This window comes from Magallana gigas, chromosome 4 (genome assembly GCF_963853765.1).
Source record: "Magallana gigas chromosome 4, xbMagGiga1.1, whole genome shotgun sequence".
Taxonomy (NCBI): domain Eukaryota; kingdom Metazoa; phylum Mollusca; class Bivalvia; order Ostreida; family Ostreidae; genus Magallana; species Magallana gigas.
In genome coordinates this window covers 30,364,415-30,387,123 of record NC_088856.1, presented here as the reverse complement: position 1 = coordinate 30,387,123, position 22,709 = coordinate 30,364,415, and the positions used below count along the sequence as shown (strand labels likewise).

General features: G+C 34.4%; 3 protein-coding genes and 1 pseudogene across 3 annotated transcripts in view; 2 read left to right on the top strand and 2 right to left on the bottom strand.

The window, feature by feature from the left end:
• Window positions 1–22,709, top strand: part of LOC136269641 (ubiquitin-like modifier-activating enzyme 1) — a 110,567-nt gene that overhangs the window by 31,147 nt on the left and 56,711 nt on the right. The gene's annotated exons all lie outside the window — the stretch shown is intronic.
• LOC136269476 (tripartite motif-containing protein 2-like) lies at window positions 6,718–9,054 on the bottom strand. The gene is made up of 2 exons (XM_066081981.1): window positions 8,942–9,054; window positions 6,718–8,577 (listed from the first exon to the last, which is right to left on the bottom strand). The coding sequence occupies exon 2, from the start codon at window positions 8,562–8,564 to the stop codon at window positions 6,900–6,902; it is 1,665 nt and encodes a 554-aa protein (XP_065938053.1). The 5' UTR covers window positions 8,565–8,577; window positions 8,942–9,054; the 3' UTR covers window positions 6,718–6,899.
• LOC117683063 (ubiquitin-like modifier-activating enzyme 1) lies at window positions 11,351–17,865 on the top strand (annotated as a pseudogene).
• On the bottom strand, window positions 19,043–22,293 carry LOC117682140 (tripartite motif-containing protein 2-like). Its single transcript, XM_034449135.2, has 2 exons — window positions 22,160–22,293; window positions 19,043–21,203 (listed from the first exon to the last, which is right to left on the bottom strand). The coding sequence occupies exon 2, from the start codon at window positions 21,190–21,192 to the stop codon at window positions 19,528–19,530; it is 1,665 nt and encodes a 554-aa protein (XP_034305026.2). The 5' UTR covers window positions 21,193–21,203; window positions 22,160–22,293; the 3' UTR covers window positions 19,043–19,527.

The following is a 22,709-nucleotide window of genomic DNA, read 5'->3' as shown; positions in this document are numbered from 1 at the left end:
TAATGGGAAAGTAATAAAAAGGTAGACAGCTTAAACTTTCGTTTTGATGTGTGAGTAATTGATTCAGTCTTATTTCTATACAAGATTATATCATGATGATACCTACTGCAATATCAAATAAAAATACAGTCATATATATTTATATACAAGAGTTGAAGTACAGCAAAGATTTTTTCTATGACCAGTTGACACAATAAAACAGGTGCCCCAAATTACATCACCTCTGCACGAAACATACAAAGCAGTGTTTTTTGTGTACATTAATCATTAAACAGCTGTTAAATACTGTTATATATGTTTCAGAAATGTTCTATTAATACTGATAATGGTCCCTGCCAATTTAAGCCCTTATTTTTCATTTATAATATATAAAATAATTAATATGTTATGATATATAACTTTTACATATACATGTATGTACATGTAATACCAGTATATTGTTTGTATAGGACTGAGCAACATGTGAAATCTACTTCTATCTTGGTAATTGACGTGACACTGATGATCATGACACTTGTCAATTTATTTGATAAGGTACAACAGCTGTATATAACATGCAAACAATGCTCAAATGTTAGTTACTTTAAATAATGGAATTAGATAAGAGATATTTTTATACCCGCACTTTCTAAAGAAAGTTCGGGTATATTGTTGTTACCCTGTTCCGTCCGTCCGTCCGTCTGTCTGTCCGTCCGTCTGTCCGTCCATCCGTCCGTCTGTCACGTTTTACTTTCTCAAACTGCTCTTACATCTTATAAACCAGCAAACTCAACTCTTGGAGTTTGATTTGAGGTATCATGTTGTTTTGTAAAAAGGTTTTAAAAATTCTCTGTTAGTCCTGGGGGTCAAATAATTGGTAAAAAAAATAACGTTTTTTTTTCACAAAAAACCTTCTTCCTCGAACTTCTCCTACATTTTCAACAGTAGACAAGTCATCTCTTGGAATATGTTTTAGGGTATCCTATGGATGCGCAATAAGGTTTCAGAATTTTCAATTTTGTCCTTTGAGTCCTTTCATGGCTGAAAAATGACGTGTTTTTTTTGTTTTTTGTTTTTTTTTTTTACAAAAAAACTGGTTTCAAAAACGTCATTTTTTAGGCAGTAGCCAAATGATCTTCTAGAATATGATTGGGGGTGTCATATTGAAGTGTAATCAGTTTCCAGAATTTTTTTTTATTAAGGTGATCAGTGGGCAACAAAAAATGACGTTCTGTTTGGCAAAAATAGTATGGTTCCCAGAACTCCTCTTGCAACTTTTGGGAGTAGCTACGTCATCTCTTAAGATATAATTTGGGCTGTCCTATAGATGTGCAATAAGGTTTTAAAAAGTTTCCAGGGAGTCAAATAGTAGCAGAAAATTGACGTTTATTACTAAAAAAACATAGATCCAAGAGCTCCACTCATTATCTAATGGATAGACACATCATATTTTGGGATATGATATGGACTGTTCTATAGATGTGCAGTAAGGTTTTAAAAATTTAAATTTCATCCAGGGAGTCAAAAAGTAGCAGAAAATTGACGTTTATCACTTCCAAAAAAACATAGATCCTAGAACTTCTTTTATGATTTAATGGATAGACACATCATATCTTGGGATATGATAGGAACTGTTCCATAAATGTGCATTACAGTTTTGAAAAATTAAATTTAACCCTGAGGCCCATTATCTACATACCTTTTGGTGCCCTTTAAGGATCAAGAATACATATGGTTAAGGGGTGGGGATCTCAACCGTTTTTGAGATATTCGTGCACTTCCTGTTCGAGGGGGGTCATGACCACCCCCGGGGCCCATGACCTACATACCGTTTGATGCCCCTTGACACAAGAAACAAGAATATATATGGTTTAAGGGTAGGGATCTCAACTGTTTTGAAGAAATTAAGGGACTTGCTGTTTGAAGGTGTAAGGACCACCCACAGGGCCCACGACCTACATAACATTTGATGCCCCTTGACATCAGGAACATAAATATATATGGTTTAGGGGTCATGATTATAACAGTTTCTTAGATATATGGTAATTTCAAATTCCTGGGGGTGTGGATGACCTCAGGGGTCAGATCTAATAAACCCTGTATATTGCCAGTAACAGTCAATATATGATTATGAAAACCCTATATTATTATCTTTGTACGTTTTCAAGTTACTATTTACAATAGAGTCTACGATTCTTCCTACAAGGTTCAATGTTGGACACCCCCCCTCGAAATTAGTTGTCTAACCTCAAAAGAGTAAAATCAAACTAGGGAGCACAACTAGATATGCAGGCCTATCATATCCTAAAGTTTTGTACAATTCTGTTCAGCCATCTCTGAGAAACAAGTTCAGAGCGGGAAAGAAAAAGAAGACGAAGAATAATAATACATGTATTAAGAACCGTACAAAAACAATAAGTCTCCAAATTTCATTCGGGAGACTTAATAATAAAGATTAAATAGAGATAGGATCATTAAACATCAATAATTTAAAGATAACCGACAATTTCTGATTCTAAGGGGGTCAGGATGACCCCTTAGGGCCATGACTTACATGCCATAATGATCTGATGCGACATGGCCTAAGGAGGAATAATATCTTTGGATTGAGGTGGGGATCTCAATGGTTTTTATGATATTTGTTAATTTCAGGAAGAACTCTTGGGATCATGACCTACAAACCATCTGAAATGTCTTGAACAAAGAAACAATAATATAATATGTTCATGATATATGATTCAATTTAAGAACCCAGATATAGATCAATCATCTGTTTTGTAATACTTCCTATGTAATATATATACATGTATTAGTTTGTGTTTTGTTCCATACTATTCATGTTCATGACTGTAGTATGGCTTAGTCTTATTTTAAATAACATTAAAAAATTGTCAAATATATGACTTGGAACCCCCACCCCCAAACAAACTCAAATATAAACTGTTCCCCCCCCTCTTAATTGTCGAATGATCTATTAAAATCAAAATATAATTTGGGTGTCTAAAAACTTTTATAAACTGGTAAAGAAAGGTTATTCTTAAAAAAAATTACATTACAACTTGCATAATTGACAAATGATCTATTGAGATATGATCAGAGGTCATATTTCTACCTTGGGATCAATAACTAGTATTCATTGACAAGTTAAAATTAATAACAATAAATGATTCAAATTATAAATGTTTATACTCCACATTCACCCTCCCCCCCCCCAATCTAACCTGGTTCTAAAGATTCAGTCTTCTTAATACATTCTTACATGTGTACAGTAGCAAATTTTAAATCATTTCTTGATTGCTTTTTCTCTCCTGATGCACATTAACATTTTAAAATTGGAAATTGCTTAATTCAATTTTTAAGATTTATAAACAAAAAGTTATATGCATGTGTATTCGCCTATTTGGGACAATTGTAAAGTCTCCTAAACAAAGCCGTGTCATCATTAGGCTAGGAATTTCCCACATGGATCAAACACTACATATGAATAAGATAAAATACTTTATTATTTCTATTTCTAGAATGTCAGAGTGTCTCGAAGGGGGCATAATTTATCTACAATTTTACGCGCAATGACACAAAGAGCAAGAATAAATTATATGGTTTAGGGATGAGGATCTCAGATCTCAGAAGTTAACAAAATATACAGTGTGGGGGGGGGGGGGGGGTTTAAGACAACACCTGGGGGTCATTAATATACTTTACACCATATGATGCATCATAATGAAATTACAAGATATTTTGTATTTTCCTGTTTTGTGGGGTACGTCAGAACAGTCCCATAAGGTCATGACCTAAAATGTATTTGATGCATTATAATACATTAAGAAAGAAATACTCCTTCCTTCCTATTATAACTTATATAAAACGATAAGTGTCTACACTTACTTACATGTAATACACAAATTTAATACGAAATTATTTATACAGGGTCAACATGGGGTCAACTCAATAGTGCAAGTCTGACATTTAAATGAAAAAAATAACTTTTGCAATTAAAATGACAGAAACTTTACAAATGCGGTAGGATAGGTTACGATGATAAGCTTATTTAAATATTAAAAGATGATGATACAGTATGCTGTCAAAGGGAGATCACATTGAGAAAGTGAAAGTAGAACTTATGTATGCTGGCATCTCATCATATTGTGCTACTGCTACTACATGTATTATGCTTACCTACATATATATATTGGTCAACATCATGATGATAATCCAATTAAAACACAATAATGAATTCCTTTAGCTGATCTTAACTAATCCTTTTCTGCATATGGAAAACACATACATGTATGTATACACGTGAACCGGCCATCTAATCGAAGAGCTGGGTAAAACTAGTACCCGCTAATGAGACCTGCAGACCTGTGTTGTGTACGTAACTTCAGTCAAAGATCAGTTATTTATAACATGCATGTATTTTTATGACCTATTCTTCAAATCCACTTGCACTATTTTATTAGGTAAATAACAGCGTTAAGACGTGGTGCAGGACACCTGCATATTGTGATGTATACTTCCTATTGAGATAAACAATAAAGTATATTAAATATTAATTAAATATTTACCCCCCAAACAAAGATCAGTTATTTATAACATGCATGTATTTTTATGACCTATTCTTCAAATCCACTTGCACTATTTTATTAGGTAAATAACAGCGTTAAGACGTGGTGCTGGACACCTGCATATTGTGATGTATACTTCCTATTGAGATAAACAATAAAGTATATTAAATATTAATTAAATATTTACCCCCCAAATAATGTTACCTAACATTGAAGCGCAGTGGGTTAGAGCGTTTACATGTCTGTAAGAGCACTGGGGTCCAAGGTGTATATTTGGTAATTTTACTATTGATATAAATGAATTTTCATTTGGGGGGGGGGGTGGTGGACCCCTTACTCCCACCCCTTCTCTAAATCTGTGCACACGATGATGTACATGTAGGCACAAAGAAGCAAATCTAAAACCGGCAACCGCCACGGGCAGGGGGCATGATTTGATTTTTAATTTTCTTTGTAATAATTATATAGACCGTTATACTTTCTATGACATGAAATGTTAAGATTATTTATTAACTGAAAATTCACTGCAAACAGTTCAACCCCAAATTGCACATAAAGTGCTGCTCATATTATCATATGGGAAGGGATCTCATCCTTCAGTTATGAAAATTATAATGTTTAAATGTATTACCGGAGCTTGCATGTGGCCTTCATTTAAGAAATAAAGTACGAGTTTTCGTGAATGTTGCAGAATAACCGCCGAGGTTGAGAAATGTTGTTTTGAAATATAAAAGCCGAGGCGTAAGCCGAGGCTTTTATATTTCAAACAACATTTCGAGACCGAGGAGGTTATCCTGCAACATTCACGATAACGAAAACTTTATTTCTATTCTACTAACAGCCCAGTATTTCTTCAGATCGTTTCTCCTATAGAGAGACGACCTAAGTCATTTTGACGGCTGTTCCGGGTAACCCCAACGGTTTTGTTAGTAATGTTTACATGTGTATCAATCAAAGGAATCACATGCAGACGACAAAATTTTTCTTTGGATTTTTAATACTCTTCACTTATTTATAAAATATCTTTGAATCACATTCCTAATATTTTAAGGGCAATTTGATACGATTATTACTACTATGTTATATATTTTATGTAAAAACACGCATTGAAAATGTGCTAGGGAGGTCCTAGGAACAGCCGAATTGATCTCTTAAAAATAAACATTTGAGGAAATACACATCGTTTTGACTGGAACTAACACGTGAAATTGACATGGTTTTAAAACTTTTTACGGTTTGAAGTTGTACTTTCATGATCAGTGCGAGACAAATAGGCATTTCTGATCTGATAATTTACTGATGACGTTCGTGGTATATTGGAGAATAATGTCCGCGGCATCTCTTTGATCTCGGCAATAACTGTAGTAGAATTAAGAAATAAAGTACGAGTTTTCGTGAATGTTGCAGAATAACCTCTGAGGTCGAGAAATGTTGCTTTGAAATATAAAAGCCGAGGCGTTAGCCGAGGCTTTTATATTTCAAACAACATTTCGAGACCGAGGAGGTTATCCTGCAACTTTCACGATAACAAGAACTTTATTTCTATTCTACTACAGCCCAGTATTTCTACAGATCGTTTCTCCTATAAAGAGACGATCTAGGTCAGTTTGACGGCTGTTACGGGTAACCCCAACGGTTTCGTTAGTAATGTTTACATGTGTATCGATCAAAGGAATCACATGCAGACGACAGAATTTTTCTTTGGATTTTTATTACTCTTCACTTATTTATAAAATATCTTTGAATCATATTCGTAATATTTTAAGGGCAATTTAATACGATTATTACTACTATATGTTATATATTTTATGCAAAAACATGCAGTGAAAATGTGCTAGTGAGGTCCTAGGAACAGCCGCATTGTTCCCTTAAAAAATAAACATTTGAGGCAATACACATCGTTTTGACTGGAAGTAACACGTGAAATTGACATGGTTTTAAAACTTTTTAAGGTTTGAAGTTGTACTTTCATGATCAGTGCGAAACAAATAGGTATTTCTGATCTGATAATTTACTGATGACGTTCGTGGTATATTGGAGAATAATGTCCGCGGCATCTCTTTGATCTCGGCAATAACTGTAGTAGAATTTTAATTAAACTGGTACAAAACAGTGTTATTTAGGGGCAAACACTTGGTGCGGGTATTACTGTCTAATGACAGCATCAATTTTTTTTATTGAAAATAAAATTAATAATATAATGAAAGAATAGAATTTATGAATCCATCAGTATATAAAGGAAAGCAAAGTTTAAATCTATTTCATAGAAAATGCCAACAATGAAATTCAATATACACGTCAGAAAAAGGCCACATATGTTTTTGATTTTCATCACATTTATATAATTGATTATGTCTACTTTAAATATTTTATTTTCTTTACTTTGCCTTTGAAATACTCGCACACAAACAGATTGTCATTATTGTCCACACATAAACCATAAGGATCCTTCAGATTACAGTTATCAATGTAACGGAGAAACTGTCCATTCTGATCCAAAATGTGGATACAATGGTTGTCACTGTCTGCTGTCAGGATACGACACTGGCTGTCTGTTGTGATACCATAGGGTTCAAATGGTTTGTTCTTGGTAACTGAGGGATGGCCGGTGTATCTCCATCTGAGTTTCCCGTCCTGATTAACCACCACTACTGCACCAGCCTTACGGTCAGCTACACAGATGTCATGGTTTCTGTTCTCAGTGATGTATTTAATGTTTCTATTCCCTGAGTACAGAGGTTTACATTTATCATCTAATTGAAATGTTTGTTTCTCTGTAGATCCCGAGTAACAGACAACTTTAGACTGAGTTTCATCATCACTGTACATGTACACCAGAAGATCACCAGTAGAGGTGACACACAGGTTATTAGGATGCCATCCCTGTAATCTGATCAACTCTTCTATATGTCCGTTCTTTACTTTATTTACTGTCCTTGTTGGCCCACTAATGTACAGTAAATCCCCGTTAATGTCTTCAGCTATATCATAAGGCCATTTTCCTGATTTTGTCTTGATTGTTTGGAAGAGTGTACCTTTAATGTTGAAGCATTTGATATCATTTGTTTGTCCACTCGTCCATATCCTCTCTTCATTCAGACAGGTTACACTACGTAGTTTTTCATACCGAGTCTGTATTGTGGCAACAAGCTTTGGTTCATCCAGTAGTTTTCTGACTGAAGTGTTGGGTTGGTCCAGTGACAAGACATTTTCTTCTGTAGCAGTAGATAATGGGGTGATCTGTCCAAACAAATTATACAGCTTCTCACGGTCAATTGGTTTTGGAATGAATGTTGGCATTGATACCTGAACCTTGGGTGGAAGCTTGCTGAACTCTCTGATCTTAAAGCTGTATTCAATGGTAAGAGATACTTCAGTGGATTTCTCAATTTTCTTTATGGCTTGTAATGTTTCTTTTATGAGAGACTGTATCTGTTTGATTTCATTCAAGTGTTTCTGTAAAATGTCTCTGTGTTTCACTTTTATCTCGCTGATTTCAGTTTTCATTTTGTTGATGATGATGTCGATTTCTCTGTGCCATTGCTCTCCTTGTTTTGAAATTGTTGTTGTAAGTTTCTCATATCCTCCATCCAGGTTGGTAAGCTGATTTTCCAGGTCGCGGGCAATTTCTTCATATGTAGGGGAAATATGATTTTTGAACTCTTGTGTATCTTTTTTAATTTCATCTTTCTTTGCCGTGAAAACTTCTGTAACTTCTACAAATTTATGTCTGCCATGCTGTTCAGATGCCATGCACGAAGAACAAACAAAAATGTTGTTGCAATCTTTGCACTGAAATTCACAATTTTTATGTGGATGTGTTTCACATTTTGGATAGATGAGGGTTGATCTTCGTTCCTGGAATGGAACTATTTTATGTTTTTCGTATCCATCTGAGATGTGATCTACTACACAGGGTTTGCAGAGGTTGACATGACAAAAGTCACAGTAGCTGTGTACTAAGGTGGTCTCACAAAGGTCACATCGAGGTACATCCTGGGCACAAGAATGAGGATCCATGGTTGTTTAATTTCTAAAAAAATATTGAATACTGAAATTTTTTATGTTAAATTTAAAAAAAGGGTTTTAATGTTTTCTAAATTCTCAGACACTGTCACAGTGAAGAACTGATTTTGTATGACATTATTTTAATTTAGCTTTCTCTATAAGTCATTTTTAAAAAATTCAAGCTGGTATTGTTGCGTTTGATTACCTGTAAATTATGGAGTTGAATATCAGAACATTAGATTCAAAACGAAAGTAGTTTTATAATTTTATATACAGTTGTTTTAGGGTATTTCTATTAATAATTTCTGATCTAATTAGAGTTAGGCTAACGTTTATACGTTTTAATCACCATAGCTTGCAATTTAATTTTAGTTAATAAGGAAACAAACCTTGTTAGCAAAAAATAACATATTTTCAACTGTCTGGTATGCGTTCCCAAAACATGGCTGATCTTGCTCTGAATGTGACCACCTGATTAGAAATTTATAAAGGAACACAAGAGTTACTCCCCGTTGATCGCTATCGACTTTGCCTGGTTCAAGTCTCTAAATATTTTTTCCTTGAGAGTAAATATCGTATTTTTCTTCTGAAATTAAAGTTTAGTTTATTAAAAAGTATAGAACATGTAAAGAATAAGACACAAGTAGAATTACTATTTTAACGAATTAATATTTTAGCTCGGTATGTAATATGCATAATATCAGAGATCACTAAATACATGAATAAAAACCAAATGGGTGTAATATGCAATTTTAGTGTTGTGTGCGTTCGTACTAATTAATAGTTGAGTAAGAGGGTCATGCATCAAAAGTGTCCCAGATATAAAAGCAGAGCAAGTATTTTGTATATAATAGTGTAACTTTGTAACAGGCCATGGGGTTGGTTTATATGCCAATATTTTTAGACAGTTGATCATTATTTTTTAGTATAGATTTCTCTTCCAGTCTCTAATTATAGACACGTTTCACTGTAAAAAGATTTGAGACATTTAAAGTTTTTTAATGTTTTTGGTTTATACCCTGTGAAAAATAAGTAAATCCTACTGCATCCCACATTAAATTTATAATGTTCGTGAAAAAAAGCGGGACGACCATGCATTGCTAGTCAAAATGAAGGCAGAACATTTTCTTGATCCGCACATGGTGGGATGCCTTTAGATTTGTAGTCTACTCTCCCCTTCATCGCTTAGCAACTGCATTTTTCTTTTTTGAGTATGCAGCAAATTTACTTAGTTTCATTTAAGAGGCCCAGGGGCTGACAAATACATTTTGAAGCACTTGCAAGTGGCAAGGCAACATTTACTTGCCCTACCTCAATATCTACTATCCCAACCCAATTCTTTATTGTGATTAAAAATAAACAATACAAATACCGTATGATGTTTTTGCCCTTCACTTTTAATTTTTCTACTTTTAATACTCAGTATTCTTCATAAAATATATAGTTTTGATTCAACATCTCTTCCTCTTGGTTTTCTCGAGAGTGTGTTAAAAAATGAACACATAACATGTTGATATTTAGTTTGATTTGTTTTGAAGGTAAAAAACAAACATTTTATTAACAGTTTTGGGTGTTTTGATAATTTCTGTCACCTTAGGTGAATGTCCGAGATAATACGTCACAAGCGCACACGTCTTCACGGCCATGATTTCATTAAGGCCGTAGAGATGCTAAAAATAAAGATGAAATGAATCATTAGGAGTTGTATCTTATCATATTAAGCCTGATATTTTAATTTTAAAAAAGTTCTAGGCTATGATTATGATTAGCGACTGCGAGTGATAACAGGCACATCTATTTTTAACATCAGTTATGGCGGCCTACATGGAGACGGTGAACACAGCTCAAAGAAGTCGCACATAGAATAAACAGCTCAAATTGATGCTAAATTGTCAGATTATAATCAAAACAGTTTTTGCAATTAAACACTCTAACAAAGATTAATTAAACATTATGATAAACAAACACGAGAACAGTCGTACTGAAGAACAGTTGTGAAAATTTTATTTCATTATGTAGTAGCCTATGCCGCACCTGGAAAAAAACCTGTCAAAATCCAATTGTGGTGTATAATTTAAGCACCCTTAGATCGTAAAATTTTTTTTTTAGAAAAAAGTGTGTATTATATTCGGCAAAATGCGGTACTTTCAATTTCAGTACATATGCGAAAGTTTAAAAAGTCTTGTGCAAGTCCCTACCGATTTTTTACTTGCCTGATCAGAAAAACCACTTGCCCCGGGCTTCGGGCAATCGGATTTGTCAGCCCCTGAGGCCCATACCAATAGGAGATGTATTACTATTAGATGCTCATTATACTTTTATATATCCACTAAATTTTGTTTTAAAAACCTAAATCCTCAACAGCAGCCTGTGCTGCCAAACACATGAATCCCTACATAAACATCCCCTCCCAGGAAAACAGGGTGGGGCCCGATACAGAGAACATCTACACTGACGATTTCTTTGAGAAGCTGGATTGTGTGGCTAATGCCCTTGACAATGTGGATGCAAGTGAGTAACTTGTTTTAAATTTTTTTTTAAAAACAAAATTGTTTACAAAGAACTTAAATGGTACTATAATATTTCAGCAAACACCTGGTACTATAATATTTCATCAAACACCGTTGATATAAGAATTTTTAAAAAATTCAGATGATTTCATATTTATGCATCAACAGTACATGTGTATATGAAAAAAATATTAAAATGTTTATAAACATGTACTAAAAACTGCATAATTTAGTATAGTATGTTGTATTGAATAATAATCAATATGGGCTTGTTTTATTGCCCCGGATTGTACATGGACAGGAGATGTGTGTATTACAACAAGCCCCTGCTGGAATCAGGGACCCTGGGCACCAAGGGCAACATACAGGTGGTCATTCCTAAACTGACCGAGTCTTACTCCTCCTCGCAGGACCCTCCCGAGAAATCCATTCCTATCTGTACCCTCAAAAACTTCCCCAACGCCATCGAACACACACTACAGGTAGGGAGTTCCTGTAGAGATCCCCAGACCTGTCAAGTTTCTGTTGGAAGTCTAAGGGTTGTGTGTAGAGAGCTATGTTCAAGGTTGAGAGAACTTGATAAAAGGAAAAACCTATAAACATTAGATTTTTTAGAATAAAAGTTTGTTGTGCTAAAATTAGGAGAAAATGAGACTAAAAAGGTTATTTTTTATTTTGTAACTTGATGAAGCACCTCAATGTCATTTAAACTACATTATCTTTGTAATAATTTTTTTAATGAGTGAATGTACATGTGTGTATTTACCACAATGCATACATGTACAAATTTGATATTTTGAAGCATAAAGTTGTTTAAGATCAAAACCTTTTATTAGAAAATGCAAAATTCTACAATTGTTCTGCTACTAATGCAATGCTATTCAAACAAGGTCTTTCAAATAACTCTGTGAGTCTACAATAATGGTAATTACATATTTTCTATGCAGTGTACATACAGTAGTACAGTACTCTCAATGATGATGTCACTCAAGTAGGATCATGACAATATACACCAATATACCAAAGTTGGCCAATCTATACTTTTTTTCAAAAAATTTCTATGGAATATGGCTCAATTGCTGCCCTATTAATTAACCTCTTAGATATATTATCCCTTTAATATGGTATAATTTGTGTTTTTGCAGTGGGCCAGAGACCAGTTTGAGGGACTGTTCATCCAGCCAGTAGAGGGGGCTCTTCAATATGCCACAGATCCTAAATTCCTGGAGAGAACTGCCAAACTCCCAGGCACACAGCCAGTAAGTCATAACCAGGGGCATTTGTGAATTTCTCCGGACAGTGCACATTGAACATTAAAATTATCTTCATGTGCACAAGCCAATGTTGCATGATTATGCAAATAATCTCATTTTCTTCCTACAGAAAATGGGGATATATTAAAGAATATGTGCCCTTTTTTCTTCCATAAAGGGTATCAATCGCCCTATTCATGATGAAATTTCTCCATGTTGTAATAAATATCCAATATAGTAGTATTTTTTGTGTGATTAACGTTTGGTTTGCCTTGTGTACATGTAGGTGGAGACACTACAAGGAATTAAGAAGGCCGTCGTTGACGAGTGACCAAACAGTTTCCAGGACTGCGTGGCTTTTGCCAGGAATCTGTTCCAGGAGAACTATAATAACAACATTCGTCAGCTTTTGTTCAACTTCCCTCCTGATCAGGTCTGTGTTGTTGATAGTGATTTAAACACAGCTATTTCTTTTTATTGAATTGTCTTTATGCATGTACATGTACACTTATGAAAATCCATTGTCAGCTTATAATCTGATGGAAACCAAATTGCATAACAATCCTTCATAATAAAACTTAGGAAAAATTAGTATAATTGAAGAATGGGAAGGGGACAGAAAAGTTCCTGAAATTGTCATCTTAAGCAAATGGAAATAATATATGTCATGTGGAAATGGCATTAGAGAGCGTTTGTGTAACCTTGTTGTTAATATTAAACAGGAAAGCTTTGTGTGAATTTTAAGAGCTAAAATAAACAAATTAAGTATAGTACATGATGTATGGTTATTTTATTTATAATCAAATCCTTTACAAACATAATAGAATAGTGTTAAGAGTTTTGTCATAAATAATAGAAAGGTAGAAAAACTTGTGTTTGGTTGATTTTTTTGATCAGGTCACAAGTTCCGGTGTTCCATTTTGGTCTGGTCCAAAAAGATGTCCGCATCCACTGGAGTTTGATGTAAATAATGTAAGTTCAGTTTGTGATCTTCCTCTAACTATTATTTTGTACCTTAATTGAATTGTCAGTGATGTTTATCCTGCAATTCGATTCTCTGCAGGAAATAATCTTTGTCTTATTTTGTCCTCTTTATTGCAGACCACCCATTTGGACTATGTTATGTCTGTAGCTAATCTCAGGGCTCAAATGTATGGCATCAAACAAGTTCGGGATCCAAAGGCTATCTGGGATATGGTGTCAAAGGTCAAAGTGCCCGAGTTTAAACCTAGGTCAGGGATAAAGATTGAAGTGACTGATGCTGAAATGGAAAGAAACCAAGGAAACCTAGGTTTGTTGACAAAATCTGTTGTGTGTGTTGCAAACTCCTTGTGATAGATAAGGGAATTTTTTTTATATTTTTCCCCACATTTACATGAACATGCCTGTATTTTGGGAATTTAAAGAAAAAAGATATTGCTTAAAATGATTTGATCTATTGTTTCTATGATGAAATAGATTTATTTCAGTCATACAGTAAAACACAGTTATAGCGAACACACTTATATAATGAATTGACACTTACAGCAAAGTGACTTTCACTCCCCCCAACTATATTACACGTTGTTGACTTGACGGATATGACGAATTACGCTTATAACGAAGCAAAATCGCCCGCCCCTGGTGCTTCGTTATAACTGTATTTTACTGTACATAATGGACAACATTTTTTCACATTTATGCCCCCAGAGATGTAAGAAAAGGGTGTATTTTTTTTAAATCTCATCTTTGCATGCTTTTGAAAAAAAAAACAACAAACCAGATCTTAAATTGAACATCAAGTTCAAAGATGAATGGTGGAATTTAAGATCATTCATCTAGTTAATGGTCAAATTTTTCACATTTGCTTACTATAGAAGGGATACTTTTTCATGAATTTTAAAGAGGCTTGGAGAAATTGTATGATTATTTTTCCAAATGCAGATGTTGATGCTGTGGAAAATCTACAAAAGGACTTACCCCCTGTGGAGAAAGTAAAGGCCATGAAATTAGTTCCAATCGAGTTTGAGAAAGATGATGATACTAATTTCCACATGGACTTTATCGTGGCTGCTTCCAATTTGAGAGCCGAGAACTATGACATTCCACCAGCAGATCGAGACATGGTAAGCTGAGGGTAGTTAATGAATTAAAAGTAGATATGGTTGATTCGTTTAAACAATAAAATGCTTTCTTTGGTGATTCATTCGGGATATGAAGGTAGTGACATTGCAGAAAAAATACATAACCCGCTAATGCGGGTTATGTTAAATTTTTTCTGCAATGATCACTACCTTCATAACCCGAATGAATCATCAATCGGGATATAAAGGTAGTGACATTGCAGAAAAAATGCATAACCCGCTAACACGGGTTATGTAAATTTTTTCTGCAATGATCACTACCTTCATAACCCGAATGAATCATCAAAGAAAGCATTTTATTGTTTATATTAACATCTTTCTTTAAGCTAATCGATAAATTGCACAGGATGAATCTCTGCCATTCAGTTAATTGAAAGGTGACTGAAATGTAACTGAAATGTGACTGAATGGCATATCTCTGCCATTCAGTCACCTTTCCAGACCATTCAGTTATCATTCAGTCGACTGAATGGCAAAGCTTCATCCTGTGTTGATTAGGAAAAATAAGTAGAATTCACTAAATTACTGTTGATGTACGTAAGTAAGTTAGCTAAAAGAAACAGCCAAATCGTCCCCTGTGAGACTTTGAGTCTGACATGTCATGATTATTTCGTGCATTCCGTGATTTTTCTTAGGTCGCTATAGTTTTGGACCAATCGATAAACAGGGCGTGTCAATATCTGTCGTGTCATTTTCTTGTCAGTTTCAGCCGCTGTAGATTTCGACCAATCGATAAATGGGGCGTGTAGATTTCAGTCTAGCTGTTTCTAAAGAGCTATGAATTACCTATAAGTTTCCGTAAGAAATAGAGGGAATAATACTTGGGAGATGTAAATATATATACATGTATATGTTCTCACAGTTAATGCAAAGTGTACATGTTAGTCAGTTCTTTAGATACTTGACATTAATGAAATGTCCGAAGCATATGTAAGCATCCAACTGTATGTGACAAATGTATTAAGTCTATATATACATGTACATATCATTAGGCTATTTTGATTGGGTCTTGGTGTGGATTTTGGGGTTGGACCGATCCCAAGATTTTTATATACCACTGAAGAAAGATAAATGCTGTTCATCAAGTGATCAAGAATGATATGTACAACAGTCTAATTTCAAAAATAAAATGTAAAGAAAACTTATTTTCTTTTCATTCAATGTTTCAGAGTAAGTTGATTGCTGGAAAGATCATCCCAGCCATTGCTACCACCACAGCACTCATCACAGTCTTAGTGGCCGTAGAACTCATCAAGGTATGTCTGGTCGTGAAGGGATTATAGCCACTCGTGCTTTGAGTGCAGGTTATGTTTTATAGCATAAATTGTTCATGTACATGTTCATTTTGATTTTGTTTGAGCTACGTTAGCTAGCGAAAGGTTTGTGTCCTTTTCCAAAGGAAAACTATACGTTCCAAGGATATTCATGCTCAGATCTAGAGAGAGACTAAATATAAAAAATAAACATTGGAACCTCCCCCATCCCTTGTTAAAAAAGGGGGGGGGGCTTTAACTTTTGAGCATTTTGTTAACAGTTAAAAAAAAATTTCTGTAATTATTTTCTTTTGTGGGGGGATAAAAAGTATTTCCACCCTCTCCCCTGGAAAAAATCCTGGATCCACACCTGATCAAAAATATTTCGGCATGCATTTGTTGTAAAACTTGTCATTTGATGTATGGTTATTACCACTTTTACAATATTAAAGTTTTCTTTTACAGCTTGTACAAGGACATAATAAATTAGAAAGCTACAAGAATGGATTTGTAAATCTGGCCTTGCCCTTCTTTGCTTTCTCAGAACCAATAGCAGCACCCAAGAACAAGGTAATGAATTCAATCAGAACTTTAAAAACTGTGATATGCCTCTGTGTGCTCTTCATCAAATACATGTACATACTTTATGATTTTAGTTTTATGACACTAACTTCACGTTATGGGACCGATTTGAAGTTCAAGGAGAGATGACGCTACAGGAATTTTAAGATTATTTCCAGGTAAACTAGTCTGTTATTAGTAGTGATGGGAATCGTTGAGATTTTTATAATCGATAATCGGTTTCCGGCAACTAACTAATCATCGATTATAATCGGAGGTTTGTATATTTTGTAGTGTAGTGCGGAATAAGTTAAAATAAACAAGTCACAGTGAACTGATGCGTTACTAGGCTTTCGTAATTTGATTTACTTAGTATTTCTAGCTAAAAAAATTATATTCAAAAGACTCTCTTTTGTAGGCAGTCCAACATTAATTTTCTTGAAACCAAAATGCGTCCAAATTGGAGAATGTGCTTTATTTCCCGAGTAAGAATATGGAGCTCGTCTGACTTGTCAGCCATTTTCAGACCCGCACCTTTTTAGGGTTTAGATTGTTTGTGTCTAAAATGTTCTGTTTATGATATGCACTCGCTGAAAGGGAAAAAAAACCTCAACCGCTTAATCGTAATGAAACCTTTTATGATCGAGCGCCTAGAATGCGATAACAATTGATTGATTTTCGATTATAATCAATGATTGGAACATCATTAGTTATTAGATACATGTATGGACCCATGGTTGTCTGTCAAAGCTGGAATTGATTCCATATATCCAGAAATGAGAGTTCTTTAAACATTTGTTAGCTGTCCATAAATAGTATTGGACTCTGTGACTCTGGGTCAGACACTTTGATGTCACCTTGATAATTATGATGTCTATATACCTTTGTAGAAAGAATTCAAGCTGGAGATCACCATGTTATCACAGGGCGTGTCCATGTTGTATTCATTCTTCATGCCCCCCGCCAAACGAAAGGAGCGACTGGAACTACCGTAAGTTAATCATGTTTTTGTGTTCTGAATTATTCAGGTCTTGGAAGAGTAAAAACATTCATGGCAGAATGTCAACTAGACACAAATATTCTCAAGACAAAAATAATGAACTTGTAGAGATTTCGGTGAAACTGGATGTTTATAGCTCAGAGTAGATGGGGGTATTCTTGTATCAAGAGTAGTTTAAGAAATTTTGTTTAGAAAACTGAACTATTTTAACAAGCATTCAATTCATTATACTACAGCTAGTTCACGGCTTGTGTCAGAAGAATCAATTGACATGCAATTATATCTCAAGCAATGATAGAAGGATCAACTTTATTTTAACTTCATATATAAACATTTTTAGGCATTCTTTTTTTTATCAAAATGATTTATTGAATTGTAGATTATCAGAAGTAGTTAAAAGAGTCTCCAAGAAGAAGATTCCTAGTCACGTAAAAGCTTTAGTGCTGGAGCTGTGCTGTAACGATACGGAGGGAGAGGATGTAGAAGTTCCGTACGTTAAATACAATCTACCACAGTCGTAATGTAAACACTGCCCTAGAGACCGCAATAGGTACCCCCACGAGTGGTGACCAGACACTGGACATTCTCATATTGAGAGACTTATCAACAAACAGTCGGACAAACGGATGACTGATGCACAATCAGTGAAGTGCAATGAACATAATTACAAATTTTTCTTCTTTTTGACTGTTATATATTTGTATTTTCCAATGATGTAATATTAACTTGTGGACTTGTGTAAAGGAAAACAAAGCAAACAATAATTTGATTGTCTTACTATAGTATTCTTTGTACACAGACAGGTTTGGTAGTGTGCATAATAATTTATTCTGTCTGTATGAAACTTTAAAAAAAACAAATGAATAGAATCATAAAAGTTTAACAAGTTGTTTATTCTTGAATAACTTTGTTTTTAACAAGTATTCTAATTTGGACTGTGAATCTTACCATTAAGAAGGTGGATTGGGGTTTTTAGCAAACATTAACTTAAAGTTCAAATGAGAATTTCCGATCACCTGTTATCCGTCCATCAATTTGTAAACTTTTCACATTTTTGACTTCTTTAGAACCACTGGGCCAAATTTAACCAAACTTAGTACAAAGCATCTTTATGGGAAGAGAACTCTAAATTTTTGAAATAAAGCACGGAACGATTTTTAAAAGGGAGATAATTACAAAACAGTGAAATAAGGAGTGTGTCTTAAAAATGTTTAAATTTGTTCTCAATAACTTCACTGCTCAATAACTATGACTCTGGACCAAGACTGCAGCCTGAAGAGGGTTCAAAATTCAATATGGAAAAACATAAGGAAGGTGTTCAAAATTCTTCTCAAGAACTACAATGCTAAAATTTGTAAGATTACTATGCATGCATCCTAAGATAGTGTAGATTCTAGATTGTTAAAATTGTGACCCCCGGACCAATACTGGACCTCTTGTTTTTCTTTGGTTTTTTTTTTTGGGGGGGGGGGTTAAATATGATCGATCGGAACATTTCTAATGTGGTTTTTTTTTCCAAGTGAGTTTACTATGATAACCACTTTTCAAAACTGATTTAAAAATTTTGATTTTTATTATCATAATGATACCTACTGCAATATTAAAAAAAATACAATCATATATATACATACAAAAGTTGAAGTACAGCAAAGAATTTTCCTATGACCAGTTGACACAATAAAACAAGTGCCCCAAATTACATACCCTCTGCTCGAAACATACAAAGCGATGTTTTACTTGTACTTTTAACAGCTATTAAAACAGTTATATATGTTTCAGAAGTGTTCTGTCAATACTTATAAATGGTCCCTGTCAATATAAGCCCTTAAAATATTTTTTATTTATAATATATAAATAAGTAATATATTATGATAATATATAACTTTTACATATAAATGTATGTACATGTAATACCAGTATATTGTTTGTATAGGACTGAGCAACATGCGAAATCTACATCTATCTTGGTAATTGACATGACACTGATGATCATGACACTTGTCAATTTATTTGATAAGGTACAACAGCTGTATATAACATGCAAACAATGCTCAAATGCTACTTTCTTTAAATAATGGAATTAGATTAGAGATATTTTTTCATTGAAAATAGAATTAATAATATAATGAAAGAATAGAATTTATGAATCAATCAGTATAAGGAAAGCAAAGTTTAAATCTATTTCAAAGAAAATGCTCACAATGAAATTTAATATACATGTCAGAAAAAGGCCACTTTTGTTTGATTTTCATCACATTTTTATAATTGATGATGTCTACTTTAGATATTTGATTTTCTTTACATGGCCTTTGTATAACTCACACACAAACAGATTGTCATTATTGTCCACACATAAACCATAAGGATCCTCCAGATCACAGTTATCAATGTAACGGAGAAACTGTCCATTCTGATCCAGAATGTGGATACAATGGTTGTCACTGTTTGCTGTCAGGATACGACTCTGACTGTCTGTTGTGATACCCAAGGGTGTAAATGGTTTGTTCTTGGTAACTGAGGGATGACCGGTGTATCTCCATCTGAGTTTCCCGTCCTGATTAACCACCACTACTGCACGAGCCTCACTGTCAGCTACACAGATGTCATGGTTTCTGTTCTCAGTGATGTATTTAATGTTATAATTCCCTGAGTACAGAGGTTTACCTTCATCATCAAATTGAATTCTTTGTTTCTCTGTAGATCCCGAGTAACGGACAACTTTGGATTGAGTCTCATCATCACTGAACATGGTAACCAGGAGATCACCAGTAGAGGTGACACACAGCTCAGTAGGCACCCATCCCTGTAATCTGATTAACTCCTCTATCTGTCCATTCTTTACTTTATTTACTGTCCTTGTTGTCCCGTCAGCGTACAATAGATCCCTGTTAATGTCTACAGCTATATCATCGGGGAATTTACCTGATTTTGTTTTGATTGTTTGGAGGAGTGAACCTTTAATGTTGAAGCATTTGATATCATTGGTCTCCCCACTCGTCCAAATCCTGTCCTCATTCAGACAGGTAACACAGCATAGTTTTGCATGCCCAGTCTGTATTGTGGCAACAAGCTCTGGTTCATCCAGTAGTTCTCTAACTGAAGTTTTGGGTTGGTGTAATGACAAGACATTTTCTTCTGTAGCGATAGATAATGGGGTAATCTGTCCAAACAAACTATACAGCTTCTCACGGTCTAATGGTTTTGGAATGAATGTTGGCAGTGATACCTGAACCTTTGGTGGAAGCTTGCTGAACTTTCTGATCTTAGAGCTGTATTTAATGGTTGAAGATACTTCAGTGGATTTCTCGATTTTCCTTATGGTCTTTAATGTTTCTTTTATGAGAGACTGTATTTGTTTGATTTCATTCAAGTGTTTCTGTAAAATGTCTCTGTGTTTCACTTTTATCTCGCTGATTTCAGTTTTCATTTTGTTGATGACGATGTCTATTTCTCTGTACCATTGCTCTCCTTGTTTGGACATTGTTGTTGTAAGTTTCTCATATCCTCCATCCAGGTTGGCAAGCTGATTTTCCAAGTCGCGTTCAATTTCTTCATACTTAGGGGAAATATGATTCTCAAAGTCTGTTGTGTCTCTTTTAATAACTTCTTTCTTTGTCTTGTAAACTTCTGTAACTTCTACAAAGTTATGTCCCTTGTGCTGTTTAGATGCAGTACAGGAAGAACAAACAAAAATGTTTCCGCAATCCTCACACTGAAAATCACAATTCTTGTGTGGATGTATTTCACATGTTGGATAAATGAGGGTTGATCTTCGTTCCTTGAAAGGGACTATTTTATGTTTGTCGTATCCATCTGAGATGTGATCTCCTATACAGGGCTTGCATAGGTTGACATGGCAAAAGTCACAGTAGCTGTGTACGTTGGCGGTCTCACACAGGTCACATCGGGGTATATCCTGGGCACTAGAAAGGGGATCCATGGTTGTTCAATCTATAAATAAATAAGAAATTAAAATAATTTTTGTTATGTTCAAATCACTGATAAATATAAAAGGTTATTACTGTTTTGTAGCATTTTTGTTTTATGTATTCCTGTTTTATAAATAACTACTGTTTAATACTTTGTTTTATAATTTAGTCCTGATACTGGTGCTTGTTGCCCTAACCGGTGCCCTAGTGGTGTAGTAGGCCCTTATACTGGAGCCTGATGCCCTAATGGTGTAGCAGGCCTCAGTACCGGAGCCTGCTTCCCTAATGCCCTAACATCGTGAGGTCTCTGGGCAGATTATATAAGGAGAGAGAGAGAGAGAATGTGAAAAAAGAGCCAGGGGAAAGAGAGCTAGGAGAAAGAGCCATTTGATGTACATTTACAACTTGTTCATTTAATTCGATTCAAAAGAAACTTGTGTTCGTCTTCAATAGATTTATGAGGATCTACTGGTTCTCAAAGTACAACACAAAAGTGTGAGACGCTGGAGCAAGGAGATCCTTTAGCATTGACTCTGGGGGCCTTAAGAGAAAAAACGTCGCAGTTTTCTTAATCCTTATACATAGTTAGACAGCGAAGAATTGATTTTGTATGTAACATTATTTGACTTTAAATTTCTTAAATAAACCCACATAGATTAATACTAAACTGCCCCCCCCCCCTTTTTAAATTAATTTTTAGTTGGACATTGATAGAAATCATGGGACATTTTTCAATAATTTAGAAATCATTTCTAAATAACTCAAGCTGATATCGTTAAGTTTGTATATCTAGATACATGTATTTTCTTGAGTTAAATATACAGAACATAAGATTCAAAACGAAAGTAGCTTAATAAACTTTATTCATAATATAGATCCAATATAATACATTAGAATGTTTTAATAGCCATGTCTAGCAACTTAATGTTAGTTTTAACTAAGTGAATGTGCACTTATAAAGATTAGGAAAATACAAACCTTTTTTTAGAAGAAATTTCACAATTTCTAACTATCTGGTAGGCGTGCCCCCAAATTCCTGCTCTGAATGTGACCACCTGATCAAAGTGGAAAAAAAATACAAGAGTTACTTCCCGTTCATCGCTATCGACGTACACTGGGTAAATATCTATTTTTAAAATCAAGCTTCAGACAGCGTATTAAAAATCCGTAGACTATGTACAGAATAAGACACAAATAAAATTAGTATTTTAGCGATTTAATTTTTTAGTTCGGGAACTTCATTATCTGCTTAATTCGCTCTAATTATACAAAAAAGTACGGCCTCTTACGCTGGTTATCAATGCTATAACTGTTGGTATAAAAATATTTTTTAGTTCGTCAACTGAATATGAATAACACAAAACCACTCTTTTCCAAAATCTAATACAGTTCTTATTCATGATTGGAGATGTACTCAAAGCTAAATAAGTTCGTGCTATCCCGTTTGGGCGTATATCGATACCAATTTGCTTCAAGCAGGTATCGAGAAATGTTTAAAAAGTGATGTTTACTTTTGTGCTTATATTTG